This window comes from Myotis yumanensis, unplaced genomic scaffold (genome assembly GCF_028538775.1).
Source record: "Myotis yumanensis isolate MYYU_CA2020_CCGP unplaced genomic scaffold, mMyoYum1.0.hap1 SCAF_2, whole genome shotgun sequence".
Lineage (NCBI taxonomy): Eukaryota > Metazoa > Chordata > Mammalia > Chiroptera > Vespertilionidae > Myotis > Myotis yumanensis.
The window spans coordinates 216451752-216476338 of NW_027223753.1; the positions used below are offsets into that span (position 1 = coordinate 216451752).

The 24587-nt window shown below is 61.6% G+C and overlaps 1 protein-coding gene across 1 annotated transcript in view; it reads left to right on the forward strand.

Moving 5' to 3' along the window:
• The window catches only part of TIAM1 (TIAM Rac1 associated GEF 1), a 112309-nt gene that overhangs the window by 83162 nt on the left and 4560 nt on the right, over positions 1 to 24587 (forward strand). The window contains 11 exon segments of the mRNA XM_070407291.1: positions 4155 to 4334; positions 6416 to 6484; positions 6717 to 6842; positions 8469 to 8577; positions 11291 to 11470; positions 12286 to 12404; positions 15755 to 15863; positions 18575 to 18633; positions 19344 to 19446; positions 22582 to 22669; positions 23552 to 23724. Of these exon segments, the coding sequence (XP_070263392.1) occupies positions 4155 to 4334; positions 6416 to 6484; positions 6717 to 6842; positions 8469 to 8577; positions 11291 to 11470; positions 12286 to 12404; positions 15755 to 15863; positions 18575 to 18633; positions 19344 to 19446; positions 22582 to 22669; positions 23552 to 23724 (1315 nt within the window).

Here is a 24587-nt window from a genome sequence, read left to right on the forward strand (position 1 = left end):
CATTGATGTTTCTCTCTCTCTCTCCCCTTCTCCCTTCCTCTCTAAAAATCAGTAAAAAAAGTATCTATAATAATAAAAGCGCAATATGCTAATTAGACTGGACGTCCTTCCGGACGACCTTCCGGATGAAGCCGGGGCTGCGAGGGAAGCCCGGGTCCTGGGTGCCGGCAGCCGGGGGAAGGAAGTGTGTATGCAGTGGGCACTGTTCCATGGTAGCTCGCTCATCCCCCCCGATACCCCGGAGAGGAAGATACTGTTTTTCCCTCTGTTGATAGAGGACAGTATTGGAACAGAGAAGTTAAGCAACTTATTGGAGCTCACACAGCTCTGAGGTGGCAAAGCAGGCCTTGCGTGTTAACTGCTTTTCAGAACTGCCCTCTGCCTGGATGGCTACGGGCTGGTGGTGAAACCAGGCTTCTGAACAGGAAGGAGTCGTTAACCAGTGGGCTGTGAGCCCGTTCCGATGAGGGCTCACCAAGTGCTCAGCTGTTTTCCTGAGGCCTAAGCTTTCTAGGTCTTTTTTTAAATGATTTAAACAGCACGTGCATAGCTTAACTTTCTTGATTAGGGTTAAAAAGTTTTTGATGCATCTCATATCAGTGTATAATTTTTCTTGAGAATAAAGTGAAAACTTTTGCGTGTGAACTGCCAAAGTATGGAAGGATGATTTTGAATGCAGCAGGTTGGGTGTAGAAATCAATGAATAATAGATTAAACCAGTAAACATATACATGAAATAAAAGAGGTAATCATTTTCCATCCCGGCTACATATGTGACAGCTGTTGATTTAATATTTTTTGCTGTTTTTCCCAAATGAATTGTTTTAAGAAATATTGGGCAGGATAAAGAGAAGGCGTGTTGGAATTTTATGTTTTTATTTTATTTTAAATTTTTTTATTGACTTTATTGGGGTGATATTGGTCAACAAAATTACATGGGTTTTAGCTGTACAAGTCTTTAATATGTCATCTGTATATGGTATTATGTACAGTAACATTGAAAAAAATCTAATTTTTAAAAATTTATTTACTCTTTATTACCATTATTTTATTTTTATTGTTGACATGATTCCAGATGTCCCCCATCTGCCCCCGCCTTGCCTGCCTCCGACAATACTGGGCAGGATGGAGAGAATGTGTGTTGGGATTTTGTTTCCAGTTTTTTAGAAATAACAGTTTTTGCTCCAGGCGGCCTCTTGGGGTTGAGCAAGTAGATAGTTGTGAGCTGCTGGGTGGGGCGGCTCAGGAGTGACAGGTCCCGGTGGGGGTGGGGTGCAGCGGCTGCCGTGTCCCTCCCACCGGCTGCTGTGTCCCCCCCCACCGGCTGCTGTGTCCCTCCCACCGGCCTCTGTCTCCCTCCCACCGGCCGCCGTGTCCCGCTTTTGGCCCCAGGTTCGGCCCCAGGCGGATGCGATGAGCCCGGAGGCTGTGTCCCCCCCCCCCCCCCCCCCCCCCCCCAGCTGTGACCGTTTCCATTCAGGGAACCGGATCAGAGTGAGAACATTTTCGTCCTGAAACCCTTTTGCTTTCGTCCCCGCGGCGATCGCCTCTCGGAAGGGCTGCTTTGTTTGCGGAAAATGGGAAAACGGACTGTGAACCGCCCGAGGGTGTCCTCCAGGTGGAGCGTCGGTGCCGGGGCGGGGCGGCCGGGCGGCCGGGCAGCTGGGGCGGGTCCGAGGGCGACGCTGCATCGGGCGGCTCAGCTGGTCCTCCCCCTGCACTTGGGGGGCCCGCGGGGTCAGCGGGGCCGGGGCCAGCGCACATGACCTCGCCGTGACCCCGCGGAGGGCGCTGTGGGCGGGGCCGCCGCTGCGGGACCCGCCGGGACGCGTCGCCATGGGAGCGGGCTCCCCCGGAGCGGGAGGCTGGGCGCGCGGAGTATTTTGGGAACCGGCGGCCCCGGTGCTGAGCTCGGCAGGTCGAGTCGCGGGGGGAGGCGCCCCGATGCTGTCCGCGCTGGGGCAGCGCACGCCGGGCCCTGAGCACGGGGACCGCCCGGGGCTCCCTCCGTCCGTCCATCCGCCCGGTGAGCGCCCGGTTAGGTGGGACCCCAGCGGCCGGCCCTGCGGCGGAGGGTGCCCCTTCCCCTCCTTCGTCCTTCCCGGGCTCGGGCCGGGGGTGGGGGGTGCGCCGGGCCGGGGGCGGAGTGTCCGTGTGAAGTTGCATTTGATTCGCCTCGGACCCCGCAGGGAGCTGCTTCCTTCCTGAGGCGGCGAGAGGCTTTGTGTTCAGTCTCCCTCCTCCCCTCCCGGCGGCGGGTGAGTCCCGGTGGCGCCCGGTCCGGTCCGGTCCGCCCGGTCCACCGGCGTCTCCGCAGGAGGCTCAGGTGCTGCTCACTCCATTTCTTCCTAAACGGGGAGGAGGACGGGGAGGAGGACGGGGAGGAGGCGGATGGAGAAGCGCTTGCTCAGGGAGGTGCCCGCGGTTTAATGGGGGTTTGGGGGGGTCTGTGTCGTCCCCCTGGGCCCGTGGGACAGGCCGACTCCGAGTGGGAAACGCGTGGGTCAGCGGGAAGGGAGAAGCCACCGGAGCCCAGCGAAGCCTCTGCCCAGGGCTGTTTAGGGGCTCGAACTCGGACGGGGTGCGTCTCATTGACAAGGAGCCCGGTTCTCGGGCTTCCTCTCACCGGTGGGTCCTGGCGGAGGCTGGGCGGCCCCTGGGCACCGGTGGGTCTGGCGGAGGCTGGGCGGCCCCTGGGCACCGGTGGGTCTGGCAGAGGCTGGGCGGCCCCTGGGCACCGGTGGGTCCTGGCGGACGCTGGGCGGCCCCTGGGCACCGGTGGGTCCTGGCGGACGCTGGGCGGCCCCTGGGCACCGGTGGGTCCTGGCGGAGGCTGGGCGGCCCCTGGGCACCGGTGGGTCCTGGCGGAGGCTGGGCGGCCCCTGGGCACCAGTGGGTCCTGGTGGAGGCTGGGAGGCCCCTGGGCACCGGGTGGGTCCTGGCGGAGGCTGGGCGGCCCCTGGGCACCGGTGGGTCTGGCGGAGGCTGGGCGGCCCCTGGGCACCGGTGGGTCTGGCGGAGGCTGGGCGGCCCCTGGGCACCGGTGGGTCTGGCGGAGGCTGGGCGGCCTCCGGAAAGGCTGTGAGATTCTGGGTCAGGCCCCTGTGAGCTGTGGGGTGTGTTCACCTGGGGAGGCTCAAAGGGCCGGTTTTAGATCTGAGCTTGGGGCGGGAGTGACCTTGTGCTTTCTCCTCCTCTGGGGACAGCGTGGCCTCCGGGACAGCGCGCCCCACTTCCTCCCGCGTGAGTTCCTCCCAGTGTCGCTGGGATTGCTCTCCGTCCAACAGGACAGCTCTGAGCACCAGGAGAGCCACCCATTTCCCAGGGACTGACCGCTGGTCCCTCTCCCGCCAGGGGAGCCGCCTCCTCCTCTGCCACCCTGCACTACCTATGCCCCTACTGTGTGCCCGTCCCCTCCTGGGAAGTCGGCTGGGGGGGTGGGTGCGTGCAGAGCCTCCCAGGGGAGCTCCCGGGTGGAGGTGGCCTCCGTGCTGGGCGGGACGGCCGTGCTGGCTTCTGCATCCAAGGTCACGGCCTTGGCCAGGCTCCGTGGGGAGGACCCGATGGAGCTGGAGTTTGATGTCCTCTGGCCACAATATGTTTTTATTGATTTCAGAGGGAGGGAGGGGGGGGAGAGAGAGAAACGTCAATGATGAGAGAGAATCATGGATCAGCTGCCTCCTGCACACTCCACACTGGGGATTGAGCCTGAAAGCTAGGCATGTGCCCTGCCCGGGAACCGAACCCAGGACCTTTGGTGCATGGGATGATGCTCAACCACTGAGCCACGCCGGCCCAGGGCCATCGAGAGCGTTAAGATGTGCGGCTTGCGGGGCCCGCCCTAGAGGTTCTATTGGATGATCTGGGGGCAGTGCTGGGAGGCTCACAGGCCCCCGGGAACCCAGCCTGACCCAGCGGAGACCTGCGGGTCCCGGGCTGTCAGGGCCCAGGATTGGGAAACTGTTTCCGCAGCTGGAGAGGTTGGAATCTTAGAACCCTGACGCCCTAAACGTCCACCAGGTCGTCCCAGGCGACGGGAGGTGGAGACGGGGCCGTTTGCGAGCGGGAGGGACACGGGGCGGGACAGAGGTGGGACAGGTCGCTCCGGAGTGCCGCTGCCCTCACCTGCCCTGCTTTCCACCTGTGCTCTGGAGAGCACGGAACAGGGGGCCGTGTCCTGCCGCAGTCCGCGCGAGATGAACCCCAGTGACCCGAGCCCGTGCCCCCAGGACCCCGGCGGGCCGCAGCCGGCCACCACGCGGCAGCTCACGGACGCCGACAAGCTGCGCAAGGTCATCTGTGAGCTGCTGGAGACGGAGCGCACCTACGTGAAGGTGAGCGCCCGTGCCCGCCCCTTCCCCCCCTACTCCCCCCCCCCCCCCCGCCCCCCCACTCTGTTTCCACCATTTCTCAAACAGCAGAGCCAGGTCATAGAACCAAGGCAACCTCTTCCTCTCCCGTAGATGGTGGCCTTTATCCCAAATGTTAAGGTTTTCTTTTGTGTTTTAAGGCAGTTCTTATAGCAATTCCCTGCGATGTCAGGGCGGGGCCACAGTAGGTTTACAGCTGTTCCTATGGAAACTACACAATCTTCCTATATAATAAACCCTAATATGCAAATTGACCAAACAGTGGAACGACCGGTTGCTATGACGCTCACTGACCACCAGGGGGAAGATGCTCAGTGCAGGAGCTGCCCCCTGGTGGTCAGTGCACTCCCACAGGACAGTGGTTGGCAAACTGCAGCTCGTGAGCCACATGCGGCTCTTTGGCCCCTTAAGTGTGGCCATGACGTTTCAATTGCACTGTACGTGCGCGCCCACACGTGGTATTTTGTGGAAGAGCCACACTCAAGGGGCCGCAGTTTGCCGACCACTGCCACAGGAGGAGTGCTGCTCAGCCAGAAGCCGGGCTCACGGCTGGTGAGCGCAGCAGTGGTGACAGGAGCCTCTCCTGCCTCCGTGGCAGCGTTAAGGACCCCTCGGGGGATGTCCGACTGCCGGCTTAGGCCCACTTCCCATGTGGAGCGGGCCTAAGCCTTGCAGCAGGCCTAAGCTGGCAGTCAGACATACCCCGAGGGGTCTCGGACTGCCAGAGGGCACAGGCCGGGCTGAGGGACCCGCTCCCCCCCAACCCCCCCATGCATGAATGTTGTGCACCGTCCCTCTAGTTAATAAATAAAATACACGAATAAACTCTGTGCTTCGAGTACTCACAGCTGTAACCCGACCTTTGTCCCTCTCTGTCCGCCCACTGACTGAGAAAGGAGATGGTGGTGAGCACAAGTGTGGCCCCTCTGACCTGAGTCGTGAATGCTGCTGAGCTGATACGACGGTGGAATTGAGTTTTGGAAAAATTTATCTTCAAAAGCAAATCTGAGTCCTGGCAGAAAGGGACCAGCCCCGTTTCCTTTGTGGTGTCCCTGGCTCTGGCGTTCAGTTCTCCATCACACATGTAGCGGCAGCATTTCTAATAGTTCCTATAACTATAATAATGACTTATTCCTACATACAATTTAGTTATACAGTAGGTCCTCGCGTTACGTGGGAGATCCGTTCCTATGGCGTGACGTAACGCGATTTTCGCCGTAAGTCGAACCCACCTACATAAGCAGCTACGTCACTCACATGGAGCACAGACACAGCAGCAATGAAGTGAAACGGTAAAAAAATTTAAAAGAAAGAGAACAATTCCTGACCTTTACTCGTGGTGAATAAATAATAAAAACATAAAGCACATGTGTACATACGTCGAAATGACAGAACTTTTTTTATATAAATAAATGGGAGATGGCGACGTGACCATGAAACGATGTACTAATAGCATGATCTGTTTTCAGTGATCTGGTCTTTATTTTTTTGTTAATCCTCCTCCGAGGATATTTTTCCATTGATTTTTAGAGAGAGAAGAGAGAGGGAAAGAGAGAGAAACATCGATGTGAGAGAAGCACACGATTGGTTACCTCCTGGACGTGCCCCAACCAGGGCTCAGGCCAGGGAGGAGCCTGCAACGAAGGTGCATGCCCTGGACTGGAATCGAACCCAGGACCCTTTGGTCTGCAGGCTGATGCTCTCTCCACTGAGCCAAACTGGATGGGGCCGTTTTAGTCTTGAAATCAAGGGTCAACCCATTGTGGCCCTCGGGCCGAGGCCAGCCCTCTGCCTGCTTTTACAAATAAAGTTTTATTGGAACGCAGTCCATTCACGTGCCACCTGCCCCTTTCCTGTTACAGCTGCCGCCTGAGCACGTGGCTGCAAAGCTGGACGCGTTTGCAGAAAAGCGCGCTCGCTCCTTTAACAAGCACCTTCGTGGCCTAAAGACCGGACCGCCGGCCTCTGGAACATCACCGGGTTTTTCCCCTTGGGGTTCTTCGTAGACGTGTAGACTGTTCACGAGCTGTTCTTTCCGCCCTCAGGACCTGAACTGCCTCATGGAGAGATACCTGAAGCCCCTGCAGAAGGAGACGTTCCTCACCCAGGATGAGGTACGGGCGCAGTCACCTGGGGGGGGGGGGGGGTGAGGGTGGGAACAGCACGTCCGATCCCTTTCACTGTAGCAAAAAGGCCAAGTCACAGCGCGGAGAGGAGGCGCCCCCGCCCCTGGGGGACCGTTATCTCCGCCCCAGGATCGGCAGGAAGATGTTGAGATCAGAAGCGAGTCGTTTCTGAACACCAACGAGAAGGATGACGTCGGTTAAACTCCTTTTCATTTTCCAGCTTGACGTGCTCTTCGGAAATCTAACCGAAATGGTGGAGTTTCAAGTAGAATTCCTTAAAACTCTGGAAGATGGAGTGAGACTGGTCCCGGATTTGGAAAAGCTCGAGAGAGTCGATCAGTTTAAGGTCAGTCAGGCCTCGGTCAGGGGCGGGGAGGGGCGGGCGGGGTGGAGGTGGAGGCCGAACGTGAAATAGAGAGGAGACCACGCCGGCCTCTGCCTGCCAGTTGCGTGGGTTCCTAAGCAACCGTGGTGGTTGTAAGTAGCCCGTCCTTCCCAATTCCCTGCATGTCCATTAGCCACACTACACGCTGGGACGGTTCCTCACTCACATCCACACCTGTTTTTATGGCCCGAGTAAGCGGCGTCTCGGACAAGCCAGCTCGCGTGAAACCACAGAGCAAGCACGTCCAGCTCGCGGCTGGCGGGCCGCAGGCGAGGCCCGGGTGTGACGTGCTTGCTCTGAGGGCTCTCTCCTGAGGCCTGTTTCACAGGCTCCGATAGAAGCCCGGCCTCGACAGTCCTGCCCCGGGAGCTGGTGAGGGGCTCAGGTCTGCCTTTTCCGATGCACCGTGTTTCCCATTCACACCCCACACCCCACACCCCACACCCCACATCCACACCCCACACCCACACCCCACACCCCACACCCCACACCCCACACCCACACCCCACACCCACACCCCACCCCACACCCACACCCACACCCCACACCCCACACCCCACCCACACCCACACCCACACCCCACACCCCACCCACACCCACACCCACACCCCACACCCCACACCTACACCCCACCCCACACCCACACCCCACACCCCACACCCACACCCACATCCACACCCCACACCCACACCCCACACCCACACCCCACACCCCACATCCACACCCACACCCACACCCCACACCCCACACTCACACCCCACCCCACACCCCACACCCCACACCCCACACCCACACCCCACACCCCACACCCACACCCACACCCCACACCCCACACCCACACCCCACACCCCACACCCACACCCCACACCCCACACCCCACACCCACACCCCACACCCACACCCCACACCCACATCCACACCCCACACCCCACACCCCACACCCACACCCCACACCCACACCCCACACCCCACACCCACATCCACACCCCACACCCCACACCCATACCCCACACCCCACACCCCACACCCACACCCCACACCCCACACCCCACACCCACACCCCACACCCACACCCCACACCCCACACCCACACCCCACACCCCACACCCCACACCCACACCCCACACCCCACACCCCACACCCACACAGGCCCTTTCAACACCGGCTGCCCGGCCGCGTGGCTCAGGGGTTGAGCGCTGACCTGTGAACCAGGAGGTCGAGGTTCGATACAGGCCTGGGTTGTGGGCTCGATCCCCAGTGTGGGGCGTGCAGGAGGCAGCCGATCGATGACTCTTTCTCATTATTGATGTTTCTCTGTCTCCCTCTTCCTTCCTCTCTGAAATAAACAAAAATGCATTTTAAAAACACAAGTAACACTGGCCTAGAACACTGGCCTCTGCACTGTAATTACTGAAAAGGCCAAACCCGTTACCCAGGTTGGTGAGCCCCCAGCCAGCGGAGGGAGGAGCTGGGACGGGGTGACTGATGCTGAGCGGGCGGTCCGGCCGGCGGGGGTGCCCGAGAGCCGGCGGGTATTCCCAGGTGAGCGCGGCCTGAACCAGCCAGGCCTTTTCTCCTTAAACCCAGAAAGTGCTGTTCTCGCTGGGGGGCTCCTTCCTGTACTACGCCGACCGCTTCAAGCTGTACAGCGCCTTCTGCGCCAGCCACACCAAGGTGCCCAAGGTCCTGGTGAAAGGTAAGGCCCGGGGGCGGGGCCCGGGGGCCAGGGCTGTGGTGGGAGCGTTCGGACCGAGGGCAAAGGGTCGTCGATGTGGCAGCCGACGTCCGACAGCTGCGGACGAGGCTCTGAGAGGAGAGGCCTGCAGAGCTGGGTTAGCCGCGTGTCGCTCTCCCCGATAACGCACCTTCTGTCTGAGCTGTTTTGGTCCAGAATTGAGGGCTCACTCTGCAGTGATGCAGGAAATACAGGGTTTAGAAATGCCCCACTTTATTCCTGTTCTCCGTCGATTTCATTGTCAGCCACCCCATCGTACCTGCCTTTCTGTGGGCCTTCCTCCTGCCCTCACCTGCTTCTGCTCCAGGGCTGTGCTCACGCCTGTCCGTCACGGGCACGTGGTCCCAGTCACTCCCGGAAGCCGCTCCGGCTGCAGCTGTTTGCACAGAACTGAGGGGTTTTCACAGCAGCAGGCCCCCCGCACCCCCCCCCCCCCCCCACAGAGGCCCGGGAGGCGGGGCATCTGAGGGTCCCCACAAGGTGGTTTGCTGCCGCCTTCACCTGTGGTGGCTGGTGACCGAGAAAAGGGTCAGGGAGGTGCTTCCTTGGTCAACACTGTAACCGACAGGAGGTTGGATTTCAGGGGATCTCGGGACACCAGCCGCTGTCCTCACACCTCACTCCGCACCTTCCCCCACATGTCCCCACACCTCCCCATACCTCCCTCCACACCTCACCCCGCACCTCACCCCATATCCCACCACACACCTCACCCCGCACCTCACCCCATATCTCACCCCACACCTCACCCCGCACCTCACCCCATATCCCACCCCACACCTCACCCCATATCCCACCCCGCACCTCACCCCGCACCTCACCCCATATCCCACCCCACACCTCACCCCGCACCTCACCCCGCACCTCACCCCATATCCCACCCCACACCTCACCCCGCACCTCACCCCATATCCCACCCCACACCTCACCCCGCACCTCACCCCGCACCTCACCCCATATCCCACCCCACACCTCACCCCATATCCCACCCCACACCTCACCCCATATCCCACCCCGCACCTCACCCCATATCCCACCCCGCACCTCACCCCATATCCCACCCCGCACCTCACCCCATATCCCACCCCATATCCCACCCCACACCTCACCCCATATCCCACCCCATATCCCACCCCGCACCTCACCCCATATCCCACCCCACACCTCACCCCATATCCCACCCCACACCTCACCCCATATCCCACCCCGCACCTCACCCCATATCCCACCCCGCACCTCACCCCATATCCCACCCCATATCCCACCCCACACCTCACCCCATATCCCACCCCATATCCCACCCCGCACCTCACCCCATATCCCACCCCGCACCTCACCCCATATCCCACCCCACACCTCACCCCATATCCCACCCCACACCTCACCCCATATTTCACCCCACACCCCACCCCACACCTCACCCCACACCCCACCCCCATATCCCACCCCACACCCCACCCCGCACCTCACCCCATATCCCACCCCACACCTCACCCCATATCCCACCCCACACCTCACCCCATATCCCACCCCACACCCCACCCCATATCCCACCCCACACCCCACCCCGCACCTCACGTGGCTGCACGTGCACAGCTGCTGGTGTGTAAACGGTTTGTGCACGTTGTGCTTTGACTTCCTTTAACACCTGTCATGGGACATGTTGGCACCAGGGGGGTCTCTGCGGTGAGTCTGTGCAGAGTCAGGTGCAGCGGAATTAGAGGGAGGCTGGGACCCCGTCTGGCTGTCCGTCCCCACGCGTGCTGTGTCGGGCATACAGTCCTGTGTGTGTATCCCTTCTTTTTTTTAGAAATATATTTTTATTGATTTCAGAGAGGAAGGGAGAGGGAGAGAGAGAAACATCAATGATGGGAGAGCATCATGGATCTGCTGCCTCCTGCACGCCCCCCACTGGGGATCGAGCCTGAAACCCGGGCCTGTGCCCCAACCGGGAATCGAACCCTGACTCCTGGTTCATAGGTTGACGCTCACCACTGAGCCTCCCCGGCCGGGCTGTGTGTCGGTTTTCACACTTCACCTGAGCGCTGGCTGCTGTGAGGTGTCACTGTGAGAGTTTCCGAGCTCCGTGCTCCGCAGTAAACAGGATCCCCTCAGAGCGTTCTGTTATTTTTAAACCTTCCGTTAGATTACACTCGGCCCCTGGAGATTGTCTTAATTCAGTCTATTCTTTTGCACCGGAAAGGTATTATCGTTATCTTTCAAACGATCCCTGAAACCATTAGGCTTGACCTACATTTCCTGACGGCCACGCGCGTGTGTGTGTGTGTGTGTGTGTGTGTGTGTGTGTGTGTTGGGGGGGAGGGGAGAGCGTGAGGACAAGAGTGCCGTCTGCTGGGGGACGGAGTGACGGGCTCTCACGGCGAGGACCCGCCTCCTCGCAGGTGACGGCTCGATGCCGGCCGTGTGTTGGGGCGGAGGACCAGGAGGGAGGAGAGCAGCCCGGAGGCCCAGTGCGCAGGGTCTGCCCCCCGGCTCCCGGACTCACCACACCCCGGGGTCTGCCCCACGTGAGCCGTGCGGGCCGGGCGGCTGTCTCCGCTCCTGCCCTCCTCCCGCCCCCGCCCTGTCCTGGGAAAGGCACCGGGGAGGGGGGGCGGGGAGGGGGGCAGGGACGGGAGGAGGTCCGGGCCGCCACGAGCTGTGTGCCTCGCAGCCAGGACGGACGCGGCCTTCAAGGCCTTCCTGGACGCCCAGAACCCCCGGCAGCAGCACTCGGCCACGCTCGAGTCGTACCTCATCAAGCCCATCCAGCGCGTCCTCAAGTACCCGCTGCTGCTGCGGGAGCTCTTCGCGCTGACGCACGTGGACAGCGAGGAGCACTACCACCTGGACGGTGAGCCGGCGGCCAGGGCCCCGCCCACGGCCAGAAGCCCCGCCCACAGCCCCGCCCACAACCAGAACCCCCACCCACAGCCAGTGCCCTGTCTACAGCTGATCCCACCCACAGCCCCAAGCCCTGCCGATGGGTCTGCCCACAACCAGAAGCCCCGCCCACGGCCAGAACCCCTGCCCACAGCCCCACCTACAGCCAGTGCCCCTCTCATGGCCAGTGCCCTGCCCACAGCTGGTCCCACCCACAGCCCCGCCCACAGCCCCGCCCACAGCCAGTGCCCCGCCCACAGCTGATCCCACCCACAGCCCTGCCCATAGCCCCGCCCACAGCCAATGCCCCGCCCACAGCCAGTGCCCTGTGTACAGCCCCTCCCATGGCCAGTGCCCCACCCACAGCCAGAACCGCCCCCCCACCCCACCCATGGTCCCGCCCACAGCCAGTGCCCTGTCTACAGTCCCTCCCATGGCCAGTGTCCTGCCCACAGCTGGTGACACCGCTCAGGGCCAGTGCCCTGCCTACAGCCCCGCCCACGGCCTACAGCCCTGCCCACAGCTACAAACCCGCCCTTGGCAGGTGACCCCGCCTATGATCACCAACTCGGCCCATGGCCCCACCCATAGCCCCCATCCCACCTACTACCCCTCCAAGGCCTATGTGAGCCCCGCCCACAAAACCCTACACACACACACACACACACACACACACACCACCCCCCTCTACCTGCGAGCAAAGCCCCCCACCTCCCACCCCTGCCGTCGCCCCGCTCCCAGCCCAGCCCCTGTGCCGCCTCTTCATCGCCATCCTGTCGCCCCCAGTGGCCATCAAGACCATGAACAAGGTGGCCAGTCACATCAACGAGATGCAGAAGATCCACGAAGAGTTCGGGGCCGTGTTTGACCAGCTGATCGCGGAGCAGACGGGCGAGAAGAAGGAGGTAGGACCGGCTCCGGGGCCCCTGTCCCCACGCAGGGCTGTTGGCCGTGAAATAGCCGGACGGGCGGGATTGGCGTCGCGGTGGATTCTGCCCTCGGCCCGGCTGCAGTGTGGCTTCTTCCTCAGCGAGGGTTTCTTAGGAGAGGACGGTGTGGACTCCCCGCTGGCCCGCAGGCTGGGGTGTGGCGTGTGGGGGTGACTGCCGCCCCCGGGCCTGGCCGCTCTAAAAGCCCCGGGGGCGGCAGCTGCCTCCTGGGGTTGGAACCGTGACGCTCGGAGCCGGTGCTCAGCGAGGAGCTGTGGAAGGATGACCTGAAACCATGCTTAAGGGCTTGCAAACCGGCACACCTGCCTGGGAGGAAGGGGCAGGACAGACCCTCCTGGAGGGGCTGGGAGCGGGGAGCCCTGGGCTGTGCCTGCGCTGAGAGCGGCTGATGGAGGCAGGGGACAGGCAGCCCCCTGTGCGCCAGTGCCCCTCCCCCGTCACCCCAGCCTCGGTGGTCCTGGGCTTGCCTGCTGCCTCATGGGGGTGGGAGGGAGGGAACTCAGGAGAGATTGGGGGCTGAGAGCAGGGGCAGAGCCCCGGTTAGTCTGCACGCAGAGCAGCCTCCTCCGCGCGGGGTAGGGCTGTTCTCCAGGGTCATTGTCCCCGGAGGCGAGGGTGGAACCTCTGTCCGGTCAGTATCAGAAAGAGGTAAAGTCAGGACGTTCCATGTGCCTGTAGAAGTGAACACACATGATGGAATTTACTCGTGTGTGAGAGTCATGGATATGGGTGAGGCAGGTGGGTGACAGCCATGGATGTGAGGGAGGCAGGTGGGTGACAACCATGGATGTGGGTGAGGCAGGGGAGTGAGAGTCATGGATGTGGGTGAGGCAGGGGGGGTGACAGCCATGGATGTGGGTGAGGCAGGTGGGTGACAGCCATGGATGTGGGAGAGGCAGGTGGGTGACAGCCATGGATGTGGGTGAGGCAGGTGGGTGACAGCCATGGATGTGGGAGAGGCAGGTGGGTGACAGCCATGGATGTGGGTGAGGCAGGTGGGTGACAGCCATGGGTGTGGGAGAGGCAGGTGGGTGACAGCCATGGGTGTGGGAGAGGCAGGTGGGTGACAGCCATGGATGTGAGGGAGGCAGGTGGGTGACAGCCATGGATGTGGGAGAGGCAGGTGGGTGACAGCCATGGATGTGGGGGAGGCAGGTGGGTTAGAGTCATGGGTGTGGGAGAGGCAGGTGGGTGACAGTCATGGGTGTGGGAGAGGCAGGTGGGTGACAGCCATGGGTGTGGGAGAGGCAGGTGGGTGACAGTCATGGGTGTGGGAGAGGCAGGTGGGTGACAGCCATGGATGTGGGAGAGGCAGGTGGGTGACAGTCATGGGTGTGGGAGAGGCAGGTGGGTGACAGTCATGGGTGTGGGGGAGGCAGGTGGGTGACAGCCATGGATGTGGGAGAGGCAGGTGGGTGACAGCCATGGGTGTGGGAGAGGCAGGTGGGTGACAGTCATGGGTGTGGGAGAGGCAGGTGGGTGACAGCCATGGGTGTGGGTGAGGCAGGTGGGTGAGAGTCATGGATGTGAGGGAGGCAGGTGGGTGACAGCCATGGGTGTGGGAGAGGCACGTGGGTGAGAGTCATGGATGTGAGGGAGGCAGGTGGGTGACAGTTTATTGAAAGTCACACGCGTGGTGTAGATGTGGAGTGAAGGCGTGTGGCGGTGGTTTGTGGGACACGCGGGTTTTCCCCGTGGGCGGGTCAGTGAGGCCACCAGCAGCCTGGACAGGACTCTCCTCCCGCCCCTGCCCCCGCCCCTGCCCCGGCCACACTGCGGAGGTACAGGCCCCGCTGGGGGCGTCGGGCCCGGCGTGTGCTGGCCTCGGTCCCTCCTCTCCAGGAGACACCGTGTAGCTTCTCCACGTGATGCTGGCAGGAGAGCGTGGGCACCGCCTCCGTCTGCTCGAAGGTCATCTCATCCACCGGGCGGAGGAGAGGGGGGGTTAGCTGCTCCGGGTCTCGTCCTCATGTCCTTGTAAAACTTCTATAACGAGAAAGACATCTGCTTATTAAGGAAAAAGGCGGAATACAGAAAAAGGCGAGAAGAACAACGTTCTCAATGTTCGGTGTTTACTTTGATGAAAACCTATAAACGTGTCCTTGGATGTTTATATTCTGAAAGGGTTTTGCATGGTGATACTTTATATTGAACAAAATGTTCATGTTCTTCCAAATGGTTCCCAAGAATTAAGTTATTGTGCAGTATTTCCGTGGGGATGAGCCGTGATTCCCCGAAGTCCTGTCGTTGGGGGGTTTTCTTGGCCTCGTTTATTTCGTGCTGTGACTGCTTCTGCAGACATTCTCGATCCTGCGACTTTTCCCTGCTCTGCATTGCTGATTATTTCGTTTTGACAGAAGTGACTTTTATTGGGTTATGGGAAAAAAGATTTTTTTATTATATTTTGTTACATTTTTCATGATATGCCAGGTTAATTTCTGGGTTTTAACGATCCTGAGAGCAAAGGGCCATTCATACCGAAGACTAGAAGGCAGTGGGTAGTGGGTTGCAGAGAATTTGGGAAAAGATGAATATGATTCGGGGTCAGAGGTCACAGGGAAGCGGGGCTCAGGTGGAATTCTGACGATCGAGTGGGAAATCCTCCCGGCGAGAAGCCAGGGGACGCAGTGCCGTTCCAAGGAGCCTTGTGGGCCGAGGTTTTGTGAAAGCGACGTGTGTGCAGAGTGGGGTCTCCCTCAGCCTCAGGAGCGCAGAGCCCCACGCACGAGGCTGCGAAAGATGCCACAGACCAACGTGATGACCCTCAGCCCCCACCCCCACCCCCAGGCGAAGAGGAAAGACACCCCCGGGGCCAGCGGGTGGGAGCAGGCAGGGGCTCCGGCAGGAAGCAGGCCTGCGAGCTCCGTGCCATCTCCCAGTCCTCCAAGGGGAGGGGAAAGGGGAGGGGTGGGCTCCATGGAGCAGGAGCAGCCACAGCTGATCTCGCCCGCCCTGGATGGAGAGGAGGCGGTCCCCGTTTTCCTGTAAAGCCGCAGGGAGGACGGCCGGACGCTGTGTGCCGAGGGGACTTAGAATCCTTGGCGCGGCTCCTGGGTTCATGGTCGACACAACCACTGAGCCGCACGGCCAGGCTGGTCTCCGTGCTGTGGGGCCCTCTCGGCAGGTCTGCTGCTGGGGAATCTTAGGGCCGATTGGCACCTTTTTGCCGCTTTATAGTTGAAGCTCTGGGGACACGTGGGTAGAGGGAAACGAGCACGCGTGTTGGAGACAGTGCTCCCGTGAAGTAGGCGTGGCAGTCGCGTGTCTGCGGCTCCGCCCGGCGAGCTGACCTGTCTGGTCCGCAGGTGGCCGACCTGAGCATGGGGGACCTGCTGCTGCACACGACGGTGACCTGGCCCAACCCGCCCGCCTCGCTGGGCAAGTGGAAGAAGGAGCCCGAGCTGGCCGCCTTCGGTGAGTGTGTGTGTGTGTGTGGGGGGGGGGGGGGGGCTGGCCGCCTTTGGTGAGTGTGTGTGTGTGGGGGGGAGCTGGCCGCCTTCAGTGAGTGTGTGTGTGTGTGGGGGGGGGGGGGGCTGGCCGCCTTTGGTGAGTGTGTGTGTGTGTGGGGGGGGGGGGGCTGGCCGCCTTCAGTGAGTGTGTGTGTGTGTGTGTGGGGGGGGGCTGGCCGCCTTTGGTGAGTGTGTGTGTGGGGGGGGCTGGCTGCCTTTGGTGAGTGTGTGTGTGTGTGGGGGGGGGCTGGCCGCCTTTGGTGAGTGTGTGTGTGGGGGGGGCTGGCTGCCTTTGGTGAGTGTGTGTGTGTGTGTGTGGGGGGGGGGCTGGCCGCCTTTGGTGAGTGTGTGTGTGGGGGGGGGCTGGCTGCCTTTGGTGAGTGTGTGTGTGGGGGGGGCTGGCTGCCTTTGGTGAGGTGTGTGTGTGTGTGGGGGGGGGGCTGGCTGCCTTTGGTGAGTGTCGGGGCGGGGAGGGAGCTGGCCCGCCTTAGGTGAGTGGTGGTGGTGGGGGGCGGTGTGGGGGTGGGTCTGGCTTAAGTTTCAAAATAGGACCGTCCCTTTCCAAGGCGCCCGTCAGTTACAGTTTTGAGCACAGGCCACCCCCATGTCACAGACTCCGCGGCTCGCAGTAGCCAGGCCCCGTGGCGCGCACGAGCGGTCGCTGTCGGGCCTCGCAGAGCCGCGGGGTCAGCTCAGGACTCCGAGTCCTGCACCGCACCCCCTGGGAGCTGGTGTGGGGGCCCCAGGCCGTGAACCGGGAGGGGAGCGAGGCAGGCCCACCGGGGCTCAGGAAGCATCCGCTGCGGACAGAGCGGCTCCCGGGCGGGAGGGGCCCGCACAGTGTCTGCTGTTGTCTGAGCCCCTCCTCTCAGGAAGTGGCAGGCTTTCTCCTGGCACGGAAGTCGCTCGCACCTGCATCTCGCTCCCAGGGCGGCCGTGCCTGACGCTGATGGCCGGCCCCTGTGCAGGAAGAGAAGCAGTTTGCTTTTTAAAAAAGTATTTTTATTGATTTCAGAGAGAAAGGGAGAGGGAGGTAGAAACATCAATGATGAGAGAGAATGCACGACCCCTACTGGGGATCGAGCCTGCAACCCGGGCCTGTGCCCTTGACTGGAATCGAACCCGGGTCCCTTCAGTCCGCAGGCCGACACTCTATCCAGTGAGCCACACCGGCCAGGGCTGCTGTTTAAAAATATATTTTCATTGATTTCAGAGAGGAAGGGAGAGGAAAAGAGAGTAGCATCGATGATGAAAGAGAATCATGGATCGGCTGCCTCCTGCACGCCCCACACTGGGCATGGAGCCCCCATCCTGGGCATGTGCCCTGACCGGGAATTGATCCGTGGTCTCCTGGTTCATAGGTAGATGCTCAACCCCTGAGCCACGCCGGCCGGGCAGGAAGTACTTTGTTTAGGCTTCTGCCCTGACGGTGTCGGAGGTGCCTTTGGAGCAGTCCAGGGAGAGAGAGCAGCCTGAGTGTCAGGGCGGGAGTCAGGGGAGGCGGAAGGAGGTGTTCGCAGCCCAGGAGGGGGTCACGCTGGCCCAGCCCTGTGAGCCCGCACGGCTGAGGTAAACTGAGGCAGGCCAGCAGCCTTAGAGCCGTGGCAGCGTGCTGTCGAGGCGTGGCTGCGGTAACGTGATGGGTCCCTGAGACCAAGGCCGGTGGAAGGTCGGGCATCAGGGCCGGCACTCAGTCCCTGCCGAGCTGCATGGCCGCCTCGGGGGTGGGAGCCTCGGGGAGGGAGCCCCCCGCTCTGCCGTCTGGGATCCTGGAGGAGCCTGTGCTGTGAGGTGGGAAGGGTGGGGGGCAGCCCAGGCTCAGGCTGGGGGCAGTTTCTTTGCGCTTTAAGGCGTGTTTTCCTGCCGTGGAGATTTGGATGGAGACTGGCCCATGTGACGGGGAGAGGAGATGAGCCAGGTGCTCGGGCTCAGGCCTGAGAACTCCGGACGCCGCTCCGCTGAGGGTCTGTGTGCGCCAGGCTCTCCCCCAGCTGCTGGGACCGGCCGCCGCGGTGCCTCGGGGTCGGAGGGTGAAGAGCGACGGGCGGAGTCGTGGTCACTGAGTGGGGACCTGCGGGCCTGGCTGGAGGAACGTGATGGGTGACGGTGCCTGGCTCCCCTGGCCCTCCACCCCTTGGGGAGCGTGGGACCCCCGGACACCCTGCCCTGAGGCCGGCGCTGGGGGGACGTGGGATTGCACTCCGCTTCCTCAGCTAATTTCCACGGCCAATAAGAGAGCTGATGCTCCCGATCACGCGCACTCTGAGTGTATCAGCCTGATGGGCATGAGTGTGAGCCACCTTTGCGGCTGCATCATTACTGTTATCATCATCACCATTAAAGGTGTTTATATCCTCCTCCAGCCGCGCCCCCGTCCATTGCTGTTAAATGTGGCCTCAGCTGTTGGTTAGAAATGATGCCCCGGTTAAATACCCTGTTTCCCCAGGAGCTTCCGTCGGGCGGTGGGCCTTTCCATCGCTGGGGCCCCGCGTTGGTTTGGGCTCCGGGGGCTTTGTCTCGGCAGGCGTGTGAGTGTCTGGGACGTGAGGAGGAGGGAAGGTGGGGGCCTTGGCGTCTCGCCGTCCTCCTAACCGTCGTGTTCGTCACCACGAGTAGGAAGCCGGCGGGAAACCCACGCCCGCCGGTCGTAACCGCCCTCTTTCATCTTCTTTCCAGTCTTCAAAACGGCCGTGGTCCTCGTGTACAAAGATGGCTCCAAGCAGAAGAGGAAACTCGTAAGAGACGCGTGCTCCCCCGCGGCTGTGGGCTTCTCCGTGCGACAGGGGTTCTGCCCTTCGCCCGGCGGGAGCCTCCTAGGACTCGCTGCTTTTCCCTCTTTCTTTTTGTTTAATGTTGCTAAGGACTCAGGCCAGTGCCCGCCTGCCGTGGTCCGAGTCTCCCACACTGTCCCCTCCCTGTCCCCCTGTCCCCCCTGGTCCCTCTGTCCCCCTGTCCCCTTGTCCCCCTGTCCCCCCTGTCCCCCTGTCCCCTTGTCCCCTTGTCCCCCTGTCCCCTGTCTCCCTGTCCCCCTGTCCCCCTGTCCCCTTGTCCCCCTGTTCCCCTATCCCCCTGTCCCCTTGTCCCCCCTGTTCCCCTGTCCCCCCTGTCCCCTTGTCCCCCTGTTCCCCTGTCCCTCTGTCCCCCTGTCCCCTTGTCCCCCTGTCCCCCTGTCCCCTTGTCCCCCTGTCCCCCTGTCCCCCCTGTCCCCTTGTCCCCCTGTCCCCTGTCTCCCTGTCCCCCCTGTCCCCCCTGTCCCTCTGTCCCTCTGTCCCTCTGTTCCTGTTGGGCCCTTCCTCCTCTGTGCTGGGTCCCCGGTACCCGGGCTTGGCTGGCAGAGTTGTTTGTGCCCCTCGCTCTCTGCGGTGGGTGCCAGGGGGTCGGGGTCTGGAGGGGGGTCCGGTCCAGGCTGGAGCCGGTCCTCAAGCGCTGTCCTTCCCTCCTGCAGGTCGGATCCCACAGGCTCTCCATCTACGAGGAGTGGGACCCCTTCCGGTTTCGGCACATGATCCCCACGGAGGCGCTGCAGGTCCGCGCCCTGGCCAGTGCAGGTAGATACCGTGGACGGGCGGGGGTCCCAGGTGCTGCATGCACGCCCCCCGTCTCTCCACAGCCTCCGATTTCCCGCCGTTTACTCACCGCGAGCGAGCGAGTGAGGGAACCCAGAGAACGGGCGCGGGTGCCTTCAGTGTGGGTCCAGGGGGGTCCTGCCGCCTGTGGCTTGTATTCGTGTCACAGGGACTCACCTGAGTAGCACTGAGCCCAGGAGCAGACAGTCCACGGAGTCACTCACGTCCCCTTTAATGAGAGTCTCCCAAAGACTCCCACAGCACAGCAAGGCCATGGGCGGGGGCAGGGGGAGAGAGAGAAAAAAAATAGAAAAAAGGTCCTGGAATATATTTCCCCCCAACACACACACACACACACACACACTCATACACACTTTCTCACACACACACACACTCTCACACACACACACACTCACACACACACACAGTCACACACACACACACACTCAGTCACACACACACACAGTCACACACACACACAGCCACACACACTCACACTCACACACACACACACACAGTCACACACACACAGTCACACACACACACACACACACACTCACACACACAAACTCAGTCACACACACAGTCACACACACTCACACACACACACTCACACACACACAGTCACACATACACAGTCACACACACACACTCACACACAGTCACACACAGTCACACACACACACTCAGTCACACATACACAGTCACACACACACACACTCACACACACACACACAGTCACACACACAGTCACACTCACACACACACTCACACACACTCAGTCACACACACAGTCACACACACACTCATAGACACACACACACACACACACAATCCCCTTTGTGTCAGCGTGAAGGCTTTGGAGTCAGTTCTTTCTCTACGATCCAGGCAGCAGGGAGGTGGGGTGTGGGGAGTCGTGAATATGCTCACTTAGGCAGCGCCTTCCTCGCCTGCGAGGTGCTGGCAGCTCTGCCTGGGCCCCACCCAGGGCGTAATTGGAGGCCATGGCTCTCCTGGGCACATCCTTGAAGGAGCACCTTGGGGGTCGGCGGAAGCTCTCTGGTTACCCAGATGGTAAAGAGCTGGGGAGTGGCCTCGGCAGGGGCACGGGGGCCAGGGTTTCTGTGTCAGGCGTCCGACGTGAGCGCGGAGTTCTCAGCGTCCGGTGGGTGGCCCTCACCCTCTCCCTGTTCGTACCTGTTGTCACGTCCATAAGCCGTACAATTGCTCCGATCCTCAAACCACCCCCTCGTCCAATAGTTGGTAAACCTCAGTGACCCCCAAACTGAGCTGGAGGCAGCTTCCTTCCCGGGGGCTGAGCGCGGGCCGCGGGAACACTCGCTCTCAACACTGTGCTGGGCACAGGCGTTTGGGATGGTGGTAGCTGAGCGCGGGCCTCGGGAACACTTGCTCTCAACACCGGGTCAGGTTTGGGATGGTGGTTTGCCTTAGAACAGCGGTTCTCAACCTGTGGGTCGCGACCCCTTTGGCGGTCGAACGACCCTTTCACAGGGGTCGCCTAAGACCATCCTGCATATCAGATATTTACATGACGATTCATAACAGTAGCAACATGACAGTTATGAAGTAGCAACGAAAATAATTTTATGGTTGGACCACAGCATGAGGAGCTGTATTTAAAGGGCCAGAAGGTTGAGAACCACTGCCTTAGAAGGTTTTCTGGAGCCTCCGGTTCACAGGCTTACCCTCCTGCCTTTGTACTATTTGATTGTAAAACTGATTTATGTGTGAATTTGCAGGAGCCTGTGCACAGCAGGCCTGCAGGCAGCTGTAATAATGTTTCCGCTCTGGGCCCCCCTCCTGGCTCTGACGTGTCGGTCTAGGTTGTGAATTACCGGCTGTAGGTTTCCTTGTGCCGGATGAATGGGAGGCCTGTGGTCATGGCCAACGGGGTCTCGGCCAGGGGTTCTGCCGGCGTGAGAACTAAGTGCAGCCAGACTGCCTTTTGAGGACAAAGCCGTTCTTGTGATTGGACATTCCATTCTCACCCTTTTTCTCATTCCATCAAGTTTGAAACCATCAAGATAAAAGCTTTTTTTTTTTTAATCTTTAATTCTTTATTAGTTAAGGAATTACAAATGTGTCCTCATTCCCCCCCATAAAAGCTTTTTTTTTTTTTTTTAATGTTTTAATTGATTTCAGAGAAGGGAAGGCAGAGGAGAGAGAGAGAAACATCAGTTGGCTGCCTCCTGCACGTCCCCGACTGGGATCGAACCCAGGACTCTGGTGCAGGGGTTTCTCAGCCGCTGAGCCACGCCAGCCGGGCACAGCTGTTTTATTGAACGGAGCTATGAAGACCAGCCACATGCCCCGCGCTGTGAAACAGGCCAGTGGGTGTGAGCGTGAGAACGTGGGAAGCCTGGACGTGTCTGGCTGGGGAGAACCTGAGACGCGTGGCGAATGCATCCGGGTTGGGGCTGAAGACTCCGCCCGGAGAGGGTTTGGGACCCGGCTCTGAGCCACGGCTCGAGGATGACCCCTCCCGGGCGCAAGTCCCGGCGTTTGTCATGAATTGTTCCCCCACAGACACTTTATCGAGGACGTCAAGTGGTGCAGCATTGCAGGCTTAGACCATAATAAACAGTAATGTGGTGTTACAGGCCGAGAAATCACCTGAGATATCGCTGCCCCACCTTCTCGGTGCACTGTGCGCCCCAAGCGTGGGCACCGTGAGGGCCTGAGTAAAGGAGCCTCATGCACCCCAGGACCCACGGCCTGTCCCGGGCACGCGGCCTGCTCGGGAGTGGGACACCCCGCCCCAGCCCCACAGAGCGAGGCCTGTGAGATCTTCATGGGATCCAGGCTTGGTCTCGTCCAGCTGATGCCAGGCAACCAGTCACTTAAATGAAGTGGGTCAGCCCGACCCGCCTGCAGCTGGAGGCCAGTTCTCAGCCAGCCCTTCCCGACCGTCTAGGGGGTTCGCGGCCGGCAGTCCTCCAGGTCCCCCGTCTCTGCCCCCCTGAGCCTGAGCCCCGGCTCTGGTGGACCCCTGAGTCTCAGCTGCTCTGCTCTGTGCCGTCGCTCACTGAGCTGGGAAACGTTCACAAAGACGCCAACCAGCCCTAGACGCACGCTCACCGGCGCCTTTACCTCCAGATGCCGACGCCAGTACCGCGTGTGAGATCGTGCACGTCAAGTCCGAGTCAGAAGGGAGGCCGGAGCGGGTGTTCCACCTGTGCTGCGGGTGAGCCCTGTGCGCGGAGGGCGGGTGTGGGTGTGGCTGCCCTGCTTTGGGGGGGGGGGCGGGCATGTGTATAGCTATGCAGATCAGAGTGCAGGGTGTGGGTGTGACTGCAGATCAGAGGGCGGAGTGGGGCGTGGCTATGCAGATCAGAGGGCGGAGTGGGGCGTGGCTATGCAGATCAGAGTGCAGGGTGTGGGTGTGACTGCAGATCAGAGGGCGGGTGGGGTGTGGCTGTGCAGATCAGAGGGCGGAGTGGGGCGTGGCTATGCAGATCAGAGGGCGGAGTGGGGCGTGGCTATGCAGATCAGAGGGCGGAGTGGGGCGTGGCTATGCAGATCAGAGGGCGGAGTGGGGGCGTGGCTATACAGATCAGAGGGCGGAGTGGGGCGTGGCTATGCAGATCAGAGTGCAGGGTGTGGGTGTGACTGCAGATCAGAGGGCGGGTGGGGTGTGGCTGTGCAGATCAGAGGGCGGAGTGGGGCGTGGCTATGCAGATCAGAGGGCGGAGTGGGGCGTGGCTATGCAGATCAGAGGGCGGAGTGGGGGCGTGGCTATGCAGATCAGAGGGCGGGTGGGGCGTGGCTATGCAGATCAGAGGGCGGGTGGGGCGTGGCTATGCAGATCAGAGGGCGGAGTGGGGCGTGGCTATGCAGATCAGAGGGCGGGTGGGGCGTGGCTATGCAGATCAGAGGGCGGAGTGGGGTGTGGCTATGCTGTTCAGGGGGGGGCGGTGAGCCCCAGCCACGCAAACAGCTGGGTGGGACCTGGAGACTGGAGCAGGCCTCTCTCTAACCCTGGTCCTCGGGGCTTGTTGGCCGGCTCCTGATGGCGTCCACAGTCCCTGTGGGGGGACAGTCTCCCTAACACGTGTGACCTCCACAGCTCCCCGAAGAGCCGCAAGGATTTCCTGAAGGCCGTGCACTCGGTCCTCCGTGACAAGCACCGGCGGCAGCTCCTCAAGGCCGAGAGCCTGCCCTCGTCCCAGCAGTACGTCCCCTTCGGAGGAAAACGCCTGTGCGCGCTGAAGGGGGCCCGGCCGGCCATGAGCAGGGCAGGTACTGTGGGCACGCAGGCCGCCGGGACCCCGCCGCCCCCCGCGCCACTGTAGAGCCGAGGGAGCCGCCGTCCTCGTCGGCGAGACGTAGCCCTGGCCGTGGGGCTGACACCCGGTTCCCGGCCTGAGGCCCTCGCCTCGCCCAGGCTCCCTGGGGACAGCGCTGTGCGTGCCCCCCGTGCCCCCTCGGGCTCCCCTCCGTCCCTCCTCCTGCCGCCCAGCCTGTCACCCCAGGGCGGAGCTGAGCGCCTCTCCCTGGAGGCGCAGCCGGCCGGCGGATGGGGGTCCCTGCTTTGCATGGCCGCCGGCTTCGCCAGCGGGAGTGTCGCGGCTCAGCACGGCTCGCCGCCCTCCTGAGAACGTGGCAGCTGGTGACCCGCGTGCAGTGCTGCCCGTTCCCAGGGAGGCGGCCACGTGCGGAGCCGATGACCTGCCAGGCTTGCGCCCCTGCCTGTGCCGGCAGCTGTGTCTGTAGCTCGGGTGTCCGTGTGGGGCCGCCCTCGGCTGCTGCTGGAAAGAGGGCTGTAGGGTTTAAGGGCCCGGAGCACAGGTTCCTCTAGGGCTGGAGTGAGGGCTGCGGGCGATAGGCCCCCGTGAGTGGCAGGCGGAGTGCCTCTGGGTAGGAAGGTGTTTCCCTAACACAGGTGTTGGTGGCATCAGGGTGTTCACAGGGGATCACCCCTTTCCTAAGAAGCAGCCAGGATTTTGCAGGGAGGCGACCAGTAACAGGCTTCCTCTGTGCGTGTCTGGAAGGTGTCACCTCTGTCCCGCTCACCTGCCTGTCCCCGTGGGGTGAAGTGGCCCCGGAACTGTGAGTGGCGAGGTGCTCACGACACAGCCTGTGGGGCTGCACGCAGGCCTCAC